Source organism: Centropristis striata, chromosome 12, assembly GCF_030273125.1.
Source record: "Centropristis striata isolate RG_2023a ecotype Rhode Island chromosome 12, C.striata_1.0, whole genome shotgun sequence".
Classification (NCBI taxonomy): Eukaryota; Metazoa; Chordata; class Actinopteri; order Perciformes; family Serranidae; genus Centropristis; species Centropristis striata.
Genome location: NC_081528.1, coordinates 9,231,750 through 9,254,661, shown reverse-complemented (window position 1 = coordinate 9,254,661; position 22,912 = coordinate 9,231,750). Strand labels below are relative to the sequence as shown.

Genomic DNA, 22,912 nt, shown 5'->3' with positions numbered 1-22,912 from the left:
ATAGTAAAGAACGAACTGCATATTTTGAGTTTTATCATACAACAGTGCAATGGATTTAGAATGAATCTCATCAGTTGGGGTAAGTTTGGGAACATCAATGAAATTATGATGGCATATACCATAACACAGTATAAATGTGTCCACAACAGCTTTATTCTTACGTGATCTTGTGATCCTCGTATAACTCGTAATCACTTAACCCTGCAGATTCCTGCTATTAAGGTCTCAAAATCTTCCATTTTGAATTTTTTTTAGTTTTTTACTGTTTTGGGTAATATTTTTAACTAACGTGTTGTTTTATGTGAGGCAGATGTTATTATTTTTTGTATGAAACTTAAAAAAAAAAGAAGAAAATATTCAAATGTGATAAACTACAGTGGTATCAGTGCCAGGAAGTGATGCTGATCCCCATTTTTACATTTACAGATTAAATGGAGAACAATGTAGGCAGAAGCAAAGTACAGTGTAACAAATTATAAAGGAAGACAATAAAAAGACAGATGCTACAGAAACTGGGAGCAGCTGTTCAGCTCCTCTCGTAGGAAAGTAAAGTGGCATCAAGATGATGTGCTGGTACATCATAATGGCATTTCATCATTTCGTCTTCCTCTTCTCCTTCTGGTAATTTTCTTACTGTGAGAATACACATTGTTTTCTGACAACACAGTAACTGTACCACAGTTTTTATTTAAGAGCAGCTTAATCAGGTAAAGCAGGAGTGGAATCATCCTTAATTTCCATCATTCTATGTATTACTTTGGGCTTCAGTTTAATGTTACTCAGCCTGAAAAATGTTTTTTTTTATTAGCTCCACCCACTAAATATTAGCAGAACCGATGGGATTATTTCTGCCCCCACAGCAGCTCTGCCTCTGAGCAATATCTATATTACTGAATCAAATCTGTGTGCAGAGTTTGATGTAAACGGCTTTAACAGGGAACATTATTGCTGGCTAATTTACTGCCAGAGGCGGCAAGATCCAATTAATCTGCAAGCCAAATTCATTTTAGAAATTAAGCTCTGCTGGAAACATGATCTCTGCCTGTAGGAGATGTAAACACACACACACATACTGTACTATACATACTTACATACATACATATACAGATTAGGGTTGTCACGATACTACAATTTTCAACTCGATACGGATACTCAGGAAAATATTTGATACTCGATACCATTTTCGATACCACAAGGATAAAAACAAAGACCCCAAAATTTAACAGAAATATTTTTATTAACTAGAAAAACAGTTGTGCAAAAAGAAACAGTGCTAACTAAACTATGATAACAAGCTTCAGGTACTCGATACTTTTAAAAATTAGTATTGTATCTGGATACAACGTTTTAGTATCGATACTTTTTTGAGTATCAATACTTTTGACAACCCTAATACAGATATATACATGAACAGTTATGAGCCTGTGATACATACAAGCTTTCATTAGAATCACCTCTCTGACAGTCAATATAGTTTATTTCGTAAAAAGTTTTTTTCACTCAATATATAATGCAGAAAATTCAGCTTGGAGGTATCTATAAATAATGCCAGGTATTTCTTTTATTTTTATTATTTCGTTTTTTTAGAAAGCATCCTTCTCAGTATCTTGTCATATCGTGCACAATCCACAGGGAAATGTTCATGTTAATTTCAGCTAAAAACGTCACTATACCCGCCACCATATCTGTGAATTTTGCCCCTCTAAAACCAGTATCGGCCTCAAAAATCCCATATCAATTGGGCACTAATTTTTAGTTATTTTTCAGATATATAGACATTTTTTGTGTCCAGCAGAACAGATGAACTTTTGATGTATTGATTACAATTTCAATAAATAAAGCTCACACCTCTTCTACCTATTAAACTGAGGTTCAAAATGTATGCATGTACTGTATATTGGCTCTGACTTTTACAAAATGCTTCACCTACACAGGCGTGTGACTGAACACGTCCGGTGTGCACACTGAGTAATACAGCTGCTGCTGAACTCGCGGCCGCTGTGGACAAGGTGTCAAACTCAAATTAGTCATACAGTAGAAGCACACCCAAAGAAATATAAATATCTATCAACACAGTCCTGAGCAGAAATCTATCAGGAAGGAGAGAGCCATCCATTAATGCCGCTGCAACATTTGCTAACGTGCTGTCGTGAAACTTCTCAGTTGCACGTTTGGCTGAATGAAGTTGTCACTGTTCAAACAGAATCTCTCTGTGTTCTCAGACTGACTGCCTGCGGTCACACACCAAAAATAAATACAGACTTTCTCTCCTCAACACTAAACCACTGTCTCTCAACCCTGTCTCTCACTCTCTGTTTCCCTTTTCTGCCCTCCACGATCACGCTGTCTCATATCCTTTTTCTCACATCCTTTTCTCTTGTTCATGAACTCTCACTGCCCTCAGCTCCTCTCTCTGTGTGTCTCTCCCCCGTCTTTAACCCTGGCTGCTCCATGATGCTTGTTTGTCACCCACATACTCTTTTCTTTCTCCTCCATGTCCTTTTGTTGTCTCTTGAGTGTAAACAGTTTAGCTGGTCTTAACAGTAATTCCCCTGCCTGCACGCTTCGGTCAAATGCAATAAAAGACTTACAACGGCTTGTGCAATATTATTCTTTCAGTGTGCAATTGTCAAAAACTGACACTCAATGACAAAATAGCTTCATAAAAACATTGAATCCAAAGAAAGGAGTTGTGCAGACGACCATGAATGACAACCAATGCACTTTGTCTTAAGTTGACATGATATTGCATATTTATTTTCACATTAGGGAAGTGTGAAAGCAAAGGGGGGAGTAAGAAAAAAAGAGTATAAAGCATGCAGAGTCGTTCTCAGGACGGGTGGGAGAAGTGTTTGTGGGTTAAAGATTGGTATTTATTTTCCTTTTTAAACTATCTTTTATCACACCTAACGAGGAGCTTTGTAGCCCTTATCTTAGAGAAGTGGTTTGAAGCCCAAACCAAAGGAAACAACGACCTTTTCTCAGCACCTGAATCTAAAGAAAGTGAAAGTGAAATGTTACGAAACAGCAAACTGCCATTGAACAGACTAGAAGGTAGACCCTACTTGCCCATACTTATTGAGCATTGCTAAACACTGATTCAATAGCGTGGTAAAGTTCAGATCAGGTGGATATATTGCCAATTGCTCAAAAAAAAAAAAAGATGTTATATCAAATAAGCTGCAGCCGGAGTGCCTTTTTTTTCTTTCGACCTGGATCCTGTGTTTTTATACCTTTACCTGTTTCACCAAACAGCATCTTTCAGTTCAGCCATCACAACCACAGCTCTTTCTCTTTCTATTTTAAACTGTTTGCTATTCTGAAACGACACAAACTCTAAAACCTTACCTTTCCAATTCCTAAATCAGAGGGTGCTACATCCAACACTTTCTGTGCCTTTCTGAAACAGAAAAGAAAACATCACCAGCTGCTCCAACCTTCACACACCTTTACAAAGTGTGTGAAGGTTGGAAAGTGAGCATTTAGTTTGAACTTCTCTTCAAAGCGCTTTTATGATTCTAAACACGTCTTTCTGTCACTTTTCATGTGAACAACTAAGCACAGCACTATGAAAGCCTCCAGGAGAGACCCTCTCTGTGACACCAGGCTTTTTACTGAGTGTTTTCAAGTGTGGCTGTCGGGAAAGCTTTGCCCACTTTTGGCTTCTCACATGATCAGAAGACACATTTTATGGATTATTTCTTCCTCAGCATACCGGCCTTTAGGGATATGATTTATTCTATCCAACTGGAATGGAAAAAGTCTCTGTGTGTCTGTCTGTCCTTTGATTTCATCCTTTGACAACCAGTCATCCAATCGATTTTTCACTTGGAAGGTATATTGCTCTGGATTTTTACAAAAACGTTTTTTCATAAAAAATGGAATCAACTCTTCTTTCTTCTTTCTATTTGTTATTTCCATAGTTTGTTTTCTCATCTTTAGGGCTGAAATGATGAATCAAGAATTGAATAAAAGTATATTTGGGGTTTTAAAGCCTTAAGAGAGTCAACAGTAGAGAGCAAACAAGACATTAGAGGAGAAGGTGAGACTCCAACCCGGGGACATTGTAATTATAAGGATCTGCAGTCAACATACACAACACAAATCTTACATTTGTTAAATTTATAATTTAAGTAATTTATCAGCCAAAAATTCACTAATTCCGCCTTTGTATATCTAAGGATTTGCTGCTCTCCTTGGTCTTAGAGTCACTTTGGACACTAAGAAATTTATTTTTACCGTTTTCTGGTTACTCTTGAACACACTCAACCAAAAGATTCAGTTAATGACGGCGATATCTGCATCCATACCCATCTCTTAGCAGAGTACCTGAATAAAATGCAAAACTAATGATAATAACAAGACAATAAATCTCTCTTTATCTTGAAGTTCCCTTGTTCCCTCGTGTGTGCTGTAGTGCAACTTGTTAACACAAATAATGAGTACAACCAGTGATGTTGAGGCTGATAATGAACTCAAACATACTTCTTCACAGACACTACTCCTAACTACACAAAAACAACATTTCTTTTCAGAATTATTTCTTTTCGAAATCCTCATAATCTCTGGAGACGCTCCGGTTCCTCCCACACCGTCATCCCTCACCGCCCTGAGTGAATCCTGTGAAGGACTGCATGATATCAGAGCCTCTGTGTGTTTAGCTGAAGCTGCGTTCAGAGCAGATCTGACAGCGGAGCGTGCGTCAAGGACTGGAGGTAATTACCTCTATTCAGCAGCTCAGCGGCACAGAGCAGGCTGAGAGGATAGGGGAGATTCTGACGCTGCTGAACAATATGCAAATCACATCACTGTTTGTTTCTCTATACAGAAAACTGCATGTGAAGTCAAGTACTGAGCAATATTTTAAGCATTCAGCGATATCATTCATTCTCTTATAAATGCAGGTATTCAAATAGGTCTTAAATAAAACCAGGTGGGATTATTGCGGCTACAGGTTAAAGCATATGGGAGATTTAAGTGCAGGCTGTTTAAATGCAAATGCTGTAATTGATCCAATTTGTAATTTTAATAAAGTTAATTATGCAGAACAATGCCGAGGCACTTTGCTGTCACTCTGTCAGGTGTGAACACTACAGCAGACAATAAGAGAGAAAGGGAGCTGACTATTGATTCTCAGGAGGCGTGTGTGCGTGTGTGTGTCTGTGTCTGTGTCTGTGTGTGTGTGTGTGTGTGTGTGTGTGTTCAGCAGTTATTGACCCAAACTGCTGGATTGTTGCATAAGCTCATTTTGATTACTCGAGGCAGCGAGTGAGAGACACAGACAGAGTGTGTGTGTGTGTGTGTGTGTGTGTGTGTGTGTGTGTGTGTGTGTGTGTGTGTTCCTGTACTTCCAACATAGTGAGGACTGGAACGTGTTTTTGACCAACAGAGTGAGGACATTTTTGTGAAGTGAGGACATTTCGGCCGGTCCTCACTTCTTTAAAGGTTTTTTTGAGATTTAAGAATTTGTTTTAGGGTTAAGGTTACAAAAAAAAATGATAACTAACTGAAACTGTATTTTGTGGTTACAAAACTAACTAAAACTAATTAAAATTACAGTGAAAATGTCCTTCGTTTTCGTCTTTGTCAACTTTTTTCATACATAATGAAGATGGATAAGGCAAGGGAAATAAAGGCAAAATTTATTGTGACCTCTTTTAATCTCCCACCCAACAAATACCCCATTACAAAAAACTAAAACTAACAAAAACTAAACTTAAAAAAAAGCATTTCAAAAAAAGAAATACTAAACTAAAACTAGCAAACTCACTCTTAAAAAAACTAATTAAAACTAAGTGAATTTGAAAACAAAAATTCAAAACCCAATTAAAACTTGAAATACTCAAAATTATTATAACCTTGATAGGGAAATGAGTGCCCTCACAAAGATAGAAGTACAAGAATGTGTGTGTGTGTGTGTGTGTGTGTGTGTGTGTGTGTGTGTGTGTGTGTTCACGTGAAAACCCTGCAACTTTTCAGGTCGTCTTCATGATTTCAGCTGACTGAACACATGCTCTTTTTTTTCTTTAATGCCCTCTGTGTGAACTTCTGTTACAACACTTCAGGACAAAGTCAGAAAGAGTTATAGGGATGCACAATGTGAACTTTTTTTCAGCAGATACCGATAACCATCAGTACCTCAGCTTGCACACCTGAGGGTAGGAAGAGCTGAGATGGGTGGTTTTAATATCAAACAGCTTTGACCTATTACCAAATCTAACTGACAAATATATTGTTAACACAACAAAAACAAAAAACTGTTCCAACTCTTAAAATGTTCGTACATTATTTTTGACTACAGCACATTAAAAACATCACAAACACACTTTGGCTTTTTTATAGACCTTTTTATTTAATTTTGAAGTGCCTGAAAGAAATTAGGCTCAGTATAATCAGAATAATACATCAACATATAATTAATTTTTTATATATTGAGCTTCCCTATAGAAATCGATGGTCATCCAGCAGCACGAGGCTGCTCCTGACCTAATGCTCAATATGTCAATCACAGCTGATTTTGTAGATTCAATATGTGTCTACATGTACATCGACATTAATTTGTGTTTGTCCTGTTGTGTCTGTTTGCATGTTTTCACACTTCTAATCAGAGCTCTGTAGGTGGAATAAAGAAGGTCATCGTACTGTGCAAGAGCCAGAAAAATTGCAAACAGAAAACTTGCAACAAAAATGGCAATAAGTGAAAATAAGACACAGCTGTACTTGTACTGTAGAAACAGCTAACTCCTAACTCTGCATATCTACCATTGTGACACAATGTGTTTATTGTCAACCTTTTCTCTTTGTTTATTCCTGTAATTGTACAGTCTAACAAGTGTAACTTTATTAACTCTTCTGAATAAGACATTGACAAAGAAAGCACATTCAAGGTATAGTTTTGTCTAGGGAAATGAAAACAATAAATGGAGAAAGAAAGTCATCATCCTTGAATAACAAAACTTGCTGCTAATGTTACTTCTCCCTTCAGGATATGAACATCACTCTACTGGCTCCACTGACTCTGAACCCTGTGTGTCGGCATTTTGTTTCTCCCAAAACAAAATCACTAATGCAGAATATTTGCATAATTTGTAGAAGACTGGGATGGAATTTTTTATTTTGCTCATTTTGTAAGGAAAGCCATGCAAACAGAGTTAAAGTGTCTATGTTCCACTCTGTTTCAGAACTTTAAGGCAAAAGTATATAAGTGATGTTAACTTTTCTTCACCATAATTCGAGCTGTGCATTATCCCATTCATCCCACAGTGTAATAATTCAATGCAGCTGCCTGCAGTGTCAACCCATTCAGTGACATACTGCACACCCTGCACTTAATGTTGTTCTGTACATGTGTACCAGTTGAAAATAATCAATCCTAGAATCATTTTCTTTGACATGTGTATTGACTGTTCTATACAGTACTAACACATGCACTGACTCTAAATATAGCTTTGCTCATTGATCATAGGAGCAGCAGGATGTTAAAAAAAACGGGCCTCATCACTCTATCTTCCATTTAGTGTTGAGCAAAGCATGAATTATCCCCAAAAACTGAGAGTCAGCGCTCACTGAGGCTGTCAAGAGACATACATTACTCATAATCACACACACCCACACACACACACACAAACACACACTCCACAGCTTGTCAAAGCTCTCACCTAATTCCATTTTATTGTTTTGGTGAGCAGTCTGAAGCACAACAGCTTTTAGCATCCCCATAAACACACAAGTTCAAACAATCTGCCAGAACTCCATCTGCTCAGCATGAAAAGGTGGAGAGCCAAACTGAGATGTAAAACATGTATGATATAAAGTACTGTATGAGATTTGGGCATGGTGGTGTTGCACGTTTCCATTTGAAAGCCTAAGCATAAGCCCTCTACTGGACAAAAATCACTAATACAGCTTTTAAGTGGAGAAAAAAAAACTAGTTGCAGCTAATTGGCTGTGAATTCAAGCCTAAACGCTCCAGCAATGAATCAACCTAACAACTGTCTGCAAGCTCTGAATCATTTGTAATTACAGAGTGTAAGCCTGATTCTTCTTATTATGAACACTGACATAATGCTTGTATGATAATTATCCCGATAGATAAATCTGTTGATTATTTTCTGAAAGTTTTATTTTGAAAAGTCTCGTCAATCATCTGTCTAATCTCTTCCCCTTGTCCACATGTGGGTCACATAGTTAAGCCAGGTATAGCTCATCCTACCCGGTACTTCCTGAGGGATCCCGAGGCATTCCCAGGCCTGACTAGATACATAAATCAGTCCTGTGGGTTCTCGGGGTTCCCCGGGGTCTCCTCACAGTTGAAAATACTTCATAAAATGTCACAACTATAATAAATTCTCGTTAAGAGTTGCCAGAGCCTCGTATTTTATCTGAACATTTCTCTCTGCTCAGCTGCCAAAGAAAGATCATTAATATGAAGAATAGGAAAAAAGAAAAGTGGGTTAATTTGTGAAGCTTAAACTGACATGTTTGGCATTGTACTTGATGGTTAACAAATCAGTTTTCTAAATTACAATGCTGCCAATCAGCGAATCAATCCATCCACTATTGATTTATGATTCAGATGATAGAAATTAAACTGTGGATGTGAGGACAGTGGACTGGACTCACACAATTTCCCTTAAGCTTATTTAAAATCCCAGTGCAAACACAGCCTCAGTCAACATGCGAACACTGACGCACAAATGTATGCGCATGCACACGCATGTATGGATTCAAAGCAATTACTGGTTAAAATACAGATCATCCAAAACGTGTAACAGCACCACTTGAGCTCCACAGGAAAGCAAAGCACCAAAAGTTGACATCTGGAGCAGAGTTTCTCCTTGTTATAGTGTGGGAGGAGAAACTCACATGCACTAGTCGATTAAAAAAAATTAATAGAGAGAGCTGCTGCTGCTGCTCTGCAACTATCTCTTATTTATCTCTTCAAAAAGAAGACATCTTGTTTCCCTGACGCCCTCCTGACTATGAGTGTATTGTTCCAGAGTAAATAAATGATGGGTGTGTGTGCTTGTGTACGTGCACGGCTGCAGGCATGTTACGTAGGCAGAAAAGAAGCTTTAACTAGGATCATCGCCTCCACCAGCCAGTCGAGTTGCAGTTTAAGTCCATATTGTCCAGACTCATATATAGTCATGACAGTACATAGTACTTTAAACAGGGACGTTGATGCAAAGAAGCTACACAGAAGATCGATGACATCACCACAGCTTTGAGGTGTGCCCCCGAAGACTTATTAGCACCAATTTAGTATCCAACTAAATGTGAAACATCCTTACAATCTCCTCTTCTGGCTGGTCAGAAATGTGCAAGAACATTGTGATATAACAGCAAAGTTGATCTTTGACCTTTTGGGTATAAAACGGCATATGTTGATTTCCTCCTTTAAGATATTTGTTTGAAATGTTGCAATGACCTTGATCTTTGATCGCCAAAATCTAGTCAGCTTCTCCCTGAGTACTAGTGAACATTTGTGCCATTTTTGAAGATATTCCTCCCAGGTCTTTCTAAGATATTGCATTCACAAGAAAGAGAGTGACGGGCAGCCCAAAAACATAATGCCTCCGCCCACCGCTGTCGCCAGCACGGAGACTTAAAAACAGATTTTAGACACGTTTTATGCCAGAACTTCAGAGTTAATCCGAGGAATTCTTGCAATGACTGTAGGATTGCAAGTACAGTGCTCTTATCTGCAGGCTGTGAGTGTTTGTGGGCGAGCTGCAGAGAAGGTGAACCGTAAATGATACAGCTGAGCTCCTCCGATCATATCAGTCAATATAACGACACACTGTACCTGTACCTTTGATCGAGGCACGTTGATTCTCTGCATGTCTGATTCATGAATATTACACAACCATAATAATCATAGACCATAAGTAACTGCACAGTAAAAATGAATATAGCACAAGTGAATGTTTTAGTCAATGTTCACACGAATATAGCCTGGAACTGTTGTTTGTCTGGCAATTTTTCAAATGCTGAATATCAAGCAATGAAACTGAATAAACTGCTGCTGTTTGTGTGTAATATAATACAGCACTTAAATGTTTTACAATTGAGAGAAAAAGAGCAGGAAGGAGAGATGGATGAAAGAAGGAATCTGGCGTTAGAGTGAAATATTATCCTATCAAATCTAAAGTGTAGCAGCCAGAAACCAATGTAGAATTATACAGTTCTTCAGTAAAACATAAAACTTGCAAAAGTCTTTAAATCCTTACAAAACAGTCCACAAGATGTTTCATTTGCATGACATTAGCAGTCTTAGAAAAGTAGGTGATGTCAGTCTCTTCAGTCTCAGTGGAAATCTAATTTTAGGCTAAAACTCGAGTAAAAAGCTCATTTAGAAACTGTTTCAATATAAGCTCTGCTGCAAAACAACTCGGAGCAACCAGGAGAGGGAGAAAAACCACAAATCCATATAAAAGAACACAAATTGGTTAAATGGGAGTAAAAACCCATTATAGAGTCGACAATGAGTCCAGTAAGTTGCTGTAACTCTTAACTGAAAACCACAGAATCACAATAACTCCAATAAAGCATTATAACTGATTTTCCATCAGTGACTGTTCACTTACAGGATCAAGCGCCAGTTCAGCCTCCTGCTTCTCACACACACACACACACACACACACACACACACACACAACATGTGACAGCTGACAGTCAGACCATCCACTCTGCAGATCCATAGCCCTCCTTATCGATGTATTAGTGATCGGAACAGAGAGGCGCAGCTGCAGGCAGCCCTGCAGCCTTACGCATGAGAATCACATGTATGGAAAACTATGAAATCCACATTTAAACAGATCGATGTGAGGCGAGAAATGGGGATTTCTACACATGGGGGTCAGTGAACCCACCACAAAGTCTGCAAAATATTATCTAATGCAGTTTACACTGGCAGTAAAGTTTGTAAACTGTTATTAATCATTACGGGATGTAACTGAACATGCAAATGAACATTTGATTTATTACCTCTGACATTACCACGACAAGTTCCTCTAACAATGTCAAGCTAACATTAAAATGCCACAAATATTGGGAGAAGATGCAGACTGTGGATGTAATAGGGGTCATTCCTGCACTGTTACACATCTTGGGATTCCAAATATCTCCAAGGTGACTTTAAACTCACATGTGAGCAACACAAACTTCAAAATGCAGCAGGAATACAAGAATATTAAGATCAATTTTGTCATTTGAGGAAGGTCACACTGCCGTCACCTCTGCATAGGTCAACCGCTCACACTGGAGACAAACGCGCACTGCAGGCTGATAATCTGCGAGAATAAAGAGGATTTAACTCACCATTTCCTTGTGGAGACGCCGGGTCCTGAAAGCATGTCACGACACTAAATCCCCATGAGCCACAATCACATTGTTCTTCAGTCCGAGCTCAACGGGAAACTAATTACTGAACCTTTTTTTCTTTAAATAAAAAGAAAGAGAGAGGAAGTACAGGAGCCCGAGGTCGTGGCTGCCGCTCGGGGATCTTCGGGGGCAGTGAAATGATAAGCGGAGCGCAGCGGACACAAGTGGGAATGTGGAGAAGAGTTTGTGCGCAAAGAGCAGCGAGGAGCGACTGGCGGTGCGCGTCTGGAGACGCCGGAGACAGACCGTGGAGAGAGAGAGAGAGAGAGAGGGAGGGAGATAGAGAGAGCCAGGGGCAAAGTGGAGAAACCCCGTGGAGAGCCCGCAGAGGGTTCGTGGAGAGGTGAGGAGACCCCGCAGATATTTGGAGAGACAGCGCCGGAGTGTGTCTGCACTGAGCCGAGTGAGCAGCGGAGATGTTGCGCTATGCCGCTCAGCCTAAACTCACAGCGGACATTAACCCGCTGTGGTCTAGTCCCTCCTCTTTAGCCTTTAAGTGAAGGAGGCACCCATCCATCTCTCTCTCTCTCTCTCTCTCTCTCTCTCTCTCGCTTTCTCTCTCTCTCTCTCTCGTCATTCATTGTCACTCTACATTTGTCCAACATGATTCATGATTATGTCGCTGCGTGTATGTGCGCTCGAGTGAAAGCAGAAATGTGGTTCTGAAGGTCAAAGACGCGCAGAGGCATGTTTGTGTTGTGATTTTCTAATGAACTTTTAACCCACAATAAAAATCTAAATTTGGCCTTGAATGCATGATGTTCTTTGTATGTATATGTGTTCATTTAGCTGAGCAACTAGAGAGCAACTTCATGCAGCTAATATTTAATGTGTGTCCAGAGGTAACAGACTGTGTCACAGTGAGGTCACTGTATAAGGCTATGAGAGACCTGCAGCATGTGTTTTAAGGTCAACCTCAATACCATTGGACCCGTCGTGATAATTCATTTTGCTGGACGATTTATTGCCCCAGCAATGATTGAAATGAACAATATTGATGAATAATAACAACGTTCTAAATGATAATGATAATATAATACCATGATAATGCAATGCTTGGTCAGGTTATTTACTGTTGTCCACATTAAACTAAGCAGCTCAGCTTTAAAACCAAGTCCAAGTGTCAGTATTGATATTTATATTTTACAATATCCACAACATAATTTTACTTACAGCTTCAGTTCTTTAGACCAGCCATTCTCAACCTTGGGGTCCCGACCCCAATTGGGGTCACGAGATGATTTCTGGAGGTCTCCAAATCATTTTGGAAAAAATAAAAATGCACAAAATTAATATTAAATTACATAATTTCAGACAGGGAGATGTTTTAGTTGTTGTCTGCTTCATTATTTGTCCAAAATTCCTCATATCAACTATGTTTGTATGATCTGAACTGTGCGTGGGAGATTCTGTTCAGTGAGCACAGCAGAAAAAAAAACAAACAAAAAGAAAAAAGAAAAAATGCCGCGTTTTTGCTTTACCACAGCAGCTAGCTATAACTGATGCTGGAAAAATGGAGCGATGGCTGCAAAGAAAAGCTCCAGACTGGGTCAGCAGCAGCAGCAGCAGGGGTCCCAAGGTCTACCAGCAGAAGGCCTAACGGGACCACCAGCCGAGAAATGGAGGCCAGCGGGGCTGACACCAGCTAGGCTCCGTAAATATCAGCCCAACCTCTTTAAGTATGGCTTTTCGTGCATGACAAAAAACACAGAATATCCAGTGTGTCATTTGCTCTGAAGTGCTGGCAAACGAGACAGGCCCCTCAGGCCCCTCATTCTTTCACGACAGCGTCACGTAGTTTGGAGGATAAACAAGTGCATTTCTCCAGAAACATGGTTGAAATTCAAACGGTGAGTCAAGGTGAATTGAGGTGTATCTATGAACAATATGTTAGATATGCAAAAGTAGAGCATTTTGTTTAATAATAATCTTCACTTTTAACACAAAAGAGACCTATATTCTCTCCGGCTGTGCAGGATTCCCCTATTGCTTTACACATTATTTTTACTTAATTTTAATTTGAAAATTCTGAAATTGATTGCAGCCTCCAGAAGGTGCAGCTCTGTGTTTACATTTTTTATTTTATTTTTTTCCTCTGGTGCTGCTCGTCTGATCAGGTCCTTTCTGTTTTCGGCAACATCAGGGATCCAGAACACCTTTCTTCTGACATCTACATCCGATTGTATGTGTCATGACATGTCAGTGTGGATGACGGAACCTATAATGGAAAAAACATATTTATAGATAAGATAAGATATTCCTTTATTGATATTCCTTACTTCTGAATCAGTCAAATTGTCATCAACAAAAAAACAGAAACAAAAATAGATATGATTTAGAGGAGGAAGTCAGCTCACGTAGTACAAAGCTGCAGTCACACGTATGCAAATTTATCATCTGCGATATTCGCCTCTCGTTCATTTCAATTTCATGCAGGCAAAGAGGAAAATAAAACATTCCCTTCCAGTAGTCAAGAAAATTTTCATCTTTGCTTTGCTTATCATTCCACTTTGAAATTTTGACCAGCGAAGTCACAGCCTCAACCAAAAGCAAAGGTGTGTGTAAGTGTGGTTGACTGTAAAACAAACTTTCCTTTCCTTATATCGGCCTGGATGATCATGTGCATTTACATATGTGTGAATACATCCGAAAGAGAAACAAAATCCACAAAGGGAGAAAGTCAGGGGGGACAGATGGTTCCAACAAACAGGACTTTTACAGGACTCCAAAGTCAAAAGTCAACATTTTTAAAACATCAACCATTTAATTTATATAAGGGCATATTCAATAATCACATGCTTATTTTAACCTAAACCTTTTCCTAGACCTAACCAAGTAGTTTCATTTCACAATGTTACCCCGTATTTTTGCAAACAATCTATTCCTTCATGGAGGCATGAGGACATGTTTGAAGCAGATGGTCCCTTAAGGCAGTGGTTCCCAACCTTTTTCTTGAGGGACTCACATTTTTACCATTGTAAACTTTGGCGACCCCCTCACTATGTTATCAGACAGTGGTACAGTCTTAAATTTGTTAGCCACCTGCGGTCCACATTGTATCTCAGTCATTTTAATGCAAGCAGGTTTATTCAGTGTTTCCCCAATGTTGTGTGGCTTTTTGCCTTGCGCAATAAGAGAGCACTCAAATGATGCAACCATTGACTGCTTCTGGTCGCTTCCAGCTTCATTAAAATTCATAATGTCCATAATGTTTTGGGGCCTGTTTGTGACAACGAGTTCCCTTTTTCAGAGGAAAAACTCTTTGGGTTTACCCACCATCTCGGGATGTTAAGTTGTGTGGTGTCACTTCAGCTTGCAGGGTTTCAAACTTTAATTTACCAGTTTCTCACTGTAAAAGATGCCTTTGGCTCTAATTTTGTCCATTGCTTCTATAAAGCCGAACTCAATGTAACTTTCATGGTACCCTCTCTTTCTCTTTTAGAGATATTCAGCATTGTCGTGTCCCTGACGCTTCTCCATTTTTCCATTAGCTCTCTGTTTCTGTTGCTAGGTGACGTTACCTCTGTGTATACTGCAGGAGGGATGTTACACACGCCCTTCCCGATATAGTCTATATTTTTAAACTTTTCTGTCGTGATTTTTTTTCTATAGATTTTGTTATTTAAATAAATGAATAAACATTGAATGTAGCCCTTATTTAGTTGTTTTTGTCACACTAATGAATTTAATGCTGACTCATCTATATTTAACACATTAGATTTATTACACCCCTTAAAATCAAGAGGGCTTCGTGACCCCCCGTGGACCTTTGGCGTCCCCCTGGGGGGGTCGGGCCCCCCCGGTTGGGAATCACTGCCTTAAGGGAAGCCCTGGAAACAGTGTGGATAAAAAGCATTACCTGTACTGGCAGTACTGCCTGTCATGGGTCAAAACGTGTGTTGTACTTGTGACCAGAGCCAGCCAGCTCTGTGACCAGAGCCGTGACATGTGACAACAAACAGGGTGTGGCAGAGCCGACAGCAACCGCTAGAGGGCAACGCAAACAGGATTATTGGATCAAACTTGGTGATTTCTCCTATAAGATAACTGAAACTACAGAAAGACAAAACATATTTTATATCCTTGGTGGTTTTATGGTCATGCAGACAGTTTCAGTTGTATTTGTTGACGTTTTAAAACAAACACCAGTGAGCCTCCTGCTGCCAACTCAGTACAATGTGCTCAATTTATATTTAGTTTGTGCTGCCAGAAGCACAAAAGAAAGAAATTCAAAAAAGTCAAGATGCCTATCAATGAGCTGCATCATCACATGATTTAATCTAGGAACCATTGTTGCATCTGTCTTGACCCCATTTCCAATCATTTCCCTACTATCATCATCAGTTATCATTAAATTCCCCAATCGAGAAACAATATCCCAGCAATATCAACTGGCTTCTCAGTTTACAATTTTTACCTTCCAATCAAAAAAAAAAAGGACAGTCTGTTGATAATCCACAGTGAATGAGACATTGTTCCTGGTAAGACTTTTTGTCGCACGCAAGAACATTTTTGTATCCTTATCTTAACTTTCTCTCACTTTTTATTTTAATTTTCAAACTCAAAATTCTTTCAGACTAATGAATTATGCAACACATTAGTGAAAAGCTGCACATGACTCCTACAACAGGTGTGGACCACTCATAAACTGTGTTTATGCCCAAGGGAAATTTCTTTGTTTTTGTGCATTTAACTGGATGAAATGTACCTTTGATTCCTTCTGGCGCAGACTGTTGTATGTTTTATAGTCGTACAATTGGAACAGTGAATACCGCTGTGAATTTTATTATTTTATAACAAGACCACCTTTGGCCTCATCACACCTTAACTCTTAGAGTGAGCTCGGTGCATTTAAGGGAGATCATTATGGAAATGTTAGCTACTTTCTAAACCAGGGTGGGAAATTAATTTTTCCAAGGGGCCACATGAGATACTGCGAAGGTTGAGGAGGGGCGGACCAATACTGTGAGCTTAATTCTGCTCAATATTAATTTAATTGCTTTATAAAATGCAGTAAATTATTTGGTTCTTAGCTGCTATTGGTAAGAATACATGTTATGATAAGAAAAAACAGTAAAAACTCCAATCATTATCTCACTTTTCCATTTATTTTAAACACAACATACATTAAAACCACAAAAAAATATATAGAGCATGTATGTTTTGCAGTAATCCAGCAATTTATTAGGGTGATTGATGTTTATCATTTCTTTTTTTCTTATTTAGTGAGAAAGGTCCAGTTTGTCTTGGGCTTGGATGTCTTGTTAAAAAGTCTACATTCTGTGTCAACTTTTCTTTTTTTCACCATGAGATGCCATTTTAGGAGTTTAACTCAGTGTTTTTGTGGAACGCATTATTGTGCAGGTGTGTACGCATATTTGTAAATAGCCTTCAAAATAAAAGCACTGCGGTGGTATTGATTTCTAAATTCAAGTTTCTACACTTTTTGAGTGGTCAAATTCAAGCACTTTTCAAGGACTTTCAAGGTCCATTTTCAAGCTTTTCCAGGACCTTACAACGGTTGTAAGTTGCATGTTTTAGATGAGTACTTACATGCTAAAAGGGGTAATTTCACTCAACCATACCGACAGCGATGGTTTTACACTTTTAACAACCAAAAGTGCAGTTTGCTAATCTCAATATTCAATTTAGTATTTTTTTCATTGAAAATGTGATTATCTATAGTCAGATTGCAAGAGAAATACAGTAAGAATTTTTAAGCATTTTCAAGCACTTTATTCAAAATCAAAGCACTTTGAAAATCTGAAAACCTTGAAAATACAACATTAAAATTCAAGCATTTTCAAGGATTTCAAGCACCCGTACGAACCCTGTAAATTCCAGGTAACCTCATGCGGGGCAGACAGGGACCGCATATTGTGGCCCTCGGGCTGCCTGATGCCCAGGTCTGTTCTAAACCATACTGCCAACACTTCCACCAATTCAATTTGATGTAAAACTATGAGTAGATCAAAGCAAACACAGTGGAGGTGAGCAGGATGTTTCCACCCTCTCATCATTAGAAACAGCTCTGGTGTTAAACTCTCAGACTTCTCCGTCATTACATCTATCTTTGAAACTGAAATGATCTCATCTCCCCTAGTTCTAGAGTCTTCTTCTTCAAACTGTACCATCCGTCTCTCCCCTTCTAGGTATATCTTATCCAGGTCAGTTGGTAATGAATATGTCACCTTAGTTTGAGCCGTTACTATAATTCTGCCTCGGGCCATTCAGAGCCATTTTTAATGCTTGAGTGCAGCAGCAAGATGCATCATTTCCCAAATTTTATTTTCAAGGTTTAGTCACTGAGACTAAAGCAACTCGAGGAAGAGTGAATAAATACAGATTGGCAGTGTCGTGTTAAAAATGTGATCTTTGGCGTGCATCATTCTTTCGTGTTATGTGAAAAACTAATTAGTGGTTTCAAAGATATTGTGTGTGACAAATTAATTTCCCCCTTTAGGCCAAACTGTCATTTTAAAAAACAAACCAAAGGCATGCTACATTCACTCAAGTTTAGTCACAATTCAATCAGTGGCTTCCAGTGCGTGACAGCTGGCCAAAGGCTCATCCATTGTTCCTCCCACGATTTATTCATTAGACAAAAAAAAATTTTAAAAAATAGAGAGCGAAACAGAAAAGTGAAGAGGCTACAAACCTCCTCTCACTCTGAGTCACAGTCTGCTCTGTTTGCCAAACACCATATGTCCACATGTGAGGAATTTAAGTTGGCATTTGCCTTCAGTATTAACACATTTGCACAAGGACATGAAAATAAATATGCACTGTAATGTAGGCATAGGCTGGAGCTATATAAACATAAGAAGTAGTTTAACTTGTCACACAGATGATATGGATCATACTGTGCACAGAGCAGGAGCGTCTCCGTCTGTCTCCCTCGTCTACAAATCACTTCTACGTAACTCATCCTAATGATCCTAATCAACGATTAACAGGCTTCTCAAAAAGCATCAAAAGCCAATCCACGGTTCTTTTTGAGTGAGTTAATTTGATAATTCAGCCAAGAAGAGACTTCAAATGAAAGCAGACCGACTCCTACGTACAGTAAGTGAATCTGAACTCCGGTAAGCAGAATTACTTTTTACTGGTTGTGTTTCTAAAAATAGCTTTATAGTCTTGCTTTACCGGTATTTCGCTGCTGTTTTTGAATGTCATCTTTTCATTTAACCTCTCCTGAATCGGATTTTGTGTCCAGATAATGTCATTTTGTTAGCGAGCTGACCACACTATCTCGTTCATGATCTTTTGTTACTAAGCCTTAGACCTCCATGATGGCGCCTTCTGTGGTTTTTAGGAGATTTGTGGCTCAGCTGGAGAGTCTCTGATCTTGTTTCACGTAGAACCAGCATCATTTTTGCAAATCTGCCAATCATTTTTAATTAAAAATGATTACAGTGGCTTGCAAAAGTATTCATACCCCTTGGATGTCTCACCCTTCCGTTGCTTCTAAACATGAAATCATGGTCGATATAATTTGGCCTTTTTAAAAAGAATTTGCAAAAAAAACCCTCTTTAATATCAAAGTCAAAACAGATTTCAGTATCAATTAATTAAAAATATATAAGGTAATAAATGATTGCATAAGTATTCATACCCTTTAAAGTAAGTAAGTAAGTAACCTAATTCAACAAAGTTCCAGCTAGTTGATTTACTTTATTTTGATCTTAACTACACTCCTAAAAAGTTTCTTGACTGCATCTTGACTGCACAGTTTTGACCCCAGATCAAAAACTAGGGCTATTAAGATATGAAATTTGAGGAAATGGAGGAAAAAAATATTTCATATTCATATTTAAACTTGTTGTTTATGCATTTAAATCTTCAAAACACTTAAAGTCAAAGTAAGAACGAAAAGAAATGGAATTATAAATATTACATTTATTACATATCATGTCTAGGGACAATACTGTCAGGCTACAGCACAACAAACATTCATATAAATGCCAAGCAAAAACTCAGATATACCTCTGAGGTAGTTCCTGCTGCAGGAGGTGTCTCTAGGAAGAACACATTATCCCATGATGACGCACACACTGACTCACAACGTGAAATCAGTAGCAGCCACACGCTGTTGCAGCCGGTAAACAGACAAACGTCCATCAGCGATTATCAATGACAGTTCAATATTTCAATCATTCAGCAAATGAGTCAGAATAACACAAAGTCACACTCATCCGTAAGTTCAGTCATTATTTTGTTTACAAGGACCTGGAACTAATGCTCTTTCAAACACACAATCCTCTATCTCATTGTACTGTGCGTCATGGTGTGTGTGTGATAAAGTTTCCATGACTAATTAAACCTGCACTGCAGCTTTTTTTTTGTTTTCTTTATATGCCAACACTTGCAACATAAACATAATGAATTGTTCTTACCTCCAATCTGCCTTTTTCTTCTTCTTTTCCTCTCGATTGGCAGAGTCGACACATCAGTGGTTGATGGCTGCCTTCTTTAGTTTGGATGATATCACCTCTTCTCCACTATATGTTGCTTTTATTGTAGAACATGATGCAAATATAAAAGTATTGCTTCTGATAGTTCTTCAAGCAGCTACTGTCTTGGTGTTTTACAGGACAATCCACTCCACTACCACATGGACACAAGCAAGCTTTGGTTATTCTTTTTTGCACCACAAGTTAAATGTTTGCATGGGAGATTATTGTTTTAGTTTGTTATGCCAAGGTGTAAGCATGAAAACAGGTCGGCCAAAAGTGTTAGCATGGACCATTTAACCATTAAAGTGTTGGGTAATCATACTAAATGGGCTGTTGAAGTGTGTGTTAGTTATGCTGAAGTGTTAGCATGGAACATTAGTTGTGTCCCATTTTGTCTCTCTGTTCTCTACTCCAGCCACATGTCCACTTCCTGAATTCCCTCTGACTTTTCTTCTTGAGCCAGTCACCTCCCTCTCCTCTCTCTGCTTGCAGTAACTCCTCCCCTCAAATCACAGTCACCTGACCTCCACCCACCTGCTCACCTGTTGCCAGTTTCCTGTTCAGCCCTTCAGATATTTAGCCCGCCCCTTTTTCACTCACTCATCTCCAGATTGTCCATGTTGCTGTGTCCTTTCAAACCCCAAGAACATTAAACTTGACCATGACTCTGACTGTGTACCTGAACCTGTCTGTCTACCTACACCTGCCACTAGGTAAGCCTTTATAGTAGTGATGGCCAGATGAAGCCCCATGAAGCCTTGAAGCTTTCCATCCAATCGGTTCAAAAAAAGGTTCATTTCTCAAGGCTTCATGTGCACACAACCCCCCTGCTGGTCAAAACCCGTATTGTCATTTCAACTACTTGCTAAACCTCTGAAGTCCAGGAGATTTTGGTTCAGATTTGTCAACTTCCTATGCATTCGTTTCTGTCTCTGTTTAGCATCTTTCAGTCTGTCCTTACATCACATGCATGGCTCCTTTTTCTCCACACAAACTTGGCTATCAGTCAGATTCTTCATTTTATTTTAATTAACAAAGTATAAAGCTGCCAGGAACCCAAATTACAAACAAAAGACACAGGTGTCTATGGAAAAGTACCATTTATTTTTTTTAACCATTTATACACACAAAAACAGAAAAATAATAAAACTACAAAAGTCTATTTGCATGTAAAAAAAAAAAAAGTTTTCATTGTAGAAAGAAAATCCACATTTTAAAAATGGTCTAGAAACATAAATGGCACACTGTGAAAGCTCCTATGATGCACTTTAACTAGCTTTCTCAGCTTGTCTACATATGATGTATAAATAAAGTTATTACTGTAAATAAAACGTGTATTTTCAATAAATAGATGGACTCCAGAGGGTTAATGGCCTCTTGGCCAACAGTGTCAGCATGGTTATAATCACTGCCAAGAACAAATGTTTATGTTAAAACTGTTGCAAAAGATTAGACAGTGATTGTGCTTATGAATACTGGAGTGATGATGATGACTTACTTCTTTTTATTCTCTATTTTTATTAAACTATATTTTTGCCACTATGCTTGGACTCAATTTAGCTGTGATCCATTGCACTTTATACTGTCCATATATCATGTCAACACTCAAACTATTCCCTGAACCAGCGAGGCTTCAAACGTCATCAATGACTTCACTCGCACTTAAAAGAACAAGCCTTGATAGGCGCTTCATAAAATACTTCATTGATTTCTCAACACACGCTCCGAAGCCTCGGCACAGTCGGTCCCATCACTACTTTATAGTTTATTATAAATCATTGAATGTTAGTCTGTATGCATCATCATCTGCATGTGGCCTTGTCCTTGTCCATCATGATAAACTGCAAGCAATTTAGTTTGTTATGCCAAAAGCCGTACCCTAACTACAACCCTGATTTTAAAAAGGTTTAAACAAACAGAATGTGTCAAATTCAGAGTGTGTATTTACAAAAAAGAATCAGTTTGAACATAAAATGTATCATCTTTGTACAGTTGAATACATTAATATATATCATAAAGTATTAATAACATATTGCATTCGGTTTTATTTACATTTTAGACAACATACTAACTTCTTGGAACAGAGGTTGTAGCTGTATACACTGAAGGGAATATTAACTGCTGAAGCATCTTATCTGTTAATGTTTTAGTGTTTAATGTCAAAACGTTGGAGCCTGGAAGCTGCCTCCTAGTTATATGGAAGTGTGATATTGAAGTTAAAGTGTTAAGTGTTATGTTTTAGTGCAAGCTTACGTCAATGTAGTTTTGACACCAGCCATAGGAGAGGTTTCTGTCAACAAGCAATATTAAGCTCAACGTGGGTTGCTCCGTCTGTCGCTAACTTGGCAGTGCCGGACTCTTCCTAAGTCATGGTTGATCTAAAAACAGTCAATTCTGCTGTAAACTTGGACATTTTAACACAGGGGGCCTCTGGAGATTGAGTCAATTTTGAGCCATCCTCAAGGAACTGTAGTTCTTAATTTATTTTTCAGCTCTGTAGGTTGCCACTCTGTTTGGAACAGCTTACAATTCATCAGTGACGCAATTCATTTCAGTGCAAAATGAGAAAACTTCTCACTTGATTTATTACCTCAGAATTTTTTTCAGGACAACACTATGGTCTCATAAGCTAGTAAAAAAATCTTCAAGACAATTTGATGTTAATAGTTCAAATAATGGCTCCATATAGAAGATAAAGAATCATATGATTTGGGGCGTGGCTACCTTTGATTGACAGGTGGCTAACAAGGCGAGCCGTCATCAGGAGAGAAGCAGAACAATGCGTATCCACGGCAACGTGTCAAAGTTATATACAACGTTATATAGATATAAAAAAGGATGTTTACCGACTTGGTCTCATAACTTTGACCCTTTCACTGTATTTTCACTTAATGACAGTTTATTTGAACGTTTTGTTCAGTAAAAATGTCTTGTTCAGCGTTTGGTTGGACTAACAGACACTCCAAGGAGTCGTTGTTCATTTTTCTGAGGTAAGTAACGTACATTTTGTTTTTGTTTTTTGCTAGCCAAAACTAACATCCCAGTTAATGCTCTCGTTAATGCTAACATGA

The 22,912-nt window shown here is 38.5% G+C and overlaps 1 protein-coding gene across 3 annotated transcripts in view; it reads right to left on the bottom strand.

The window, feature by feature from the left end:
- The window catches only part of htr4 (5-hydroxytryptamine receptor 4), a 135,490-nt gene extending 115,050 nt beyond the window's left edge, over nt 1–20,440 (bottom strand). For 2 of the 3 annotated variants that reach the window (XM_059346374.1, XM_059346375.1), the window contains exon 1: nt 11,323–11,622. In XM_059346374.1, the coding sequence (XP_059202357.1) occupies nt 11,323–11,325 (3 nt within the window). In that variant the 5' untranslated portion in view covers nt 11,326–11,622. Of the gene's footprint in view, nt 1–11,322; nt 11,623–19,781 lie in introns of those variants that run through there. The other variant, XM_059346373.1, reaches the window with a different exon arrangement.
- Between the last annotated feature and the right edge of the window lie 2,472 nt (nt 20,441–22,912).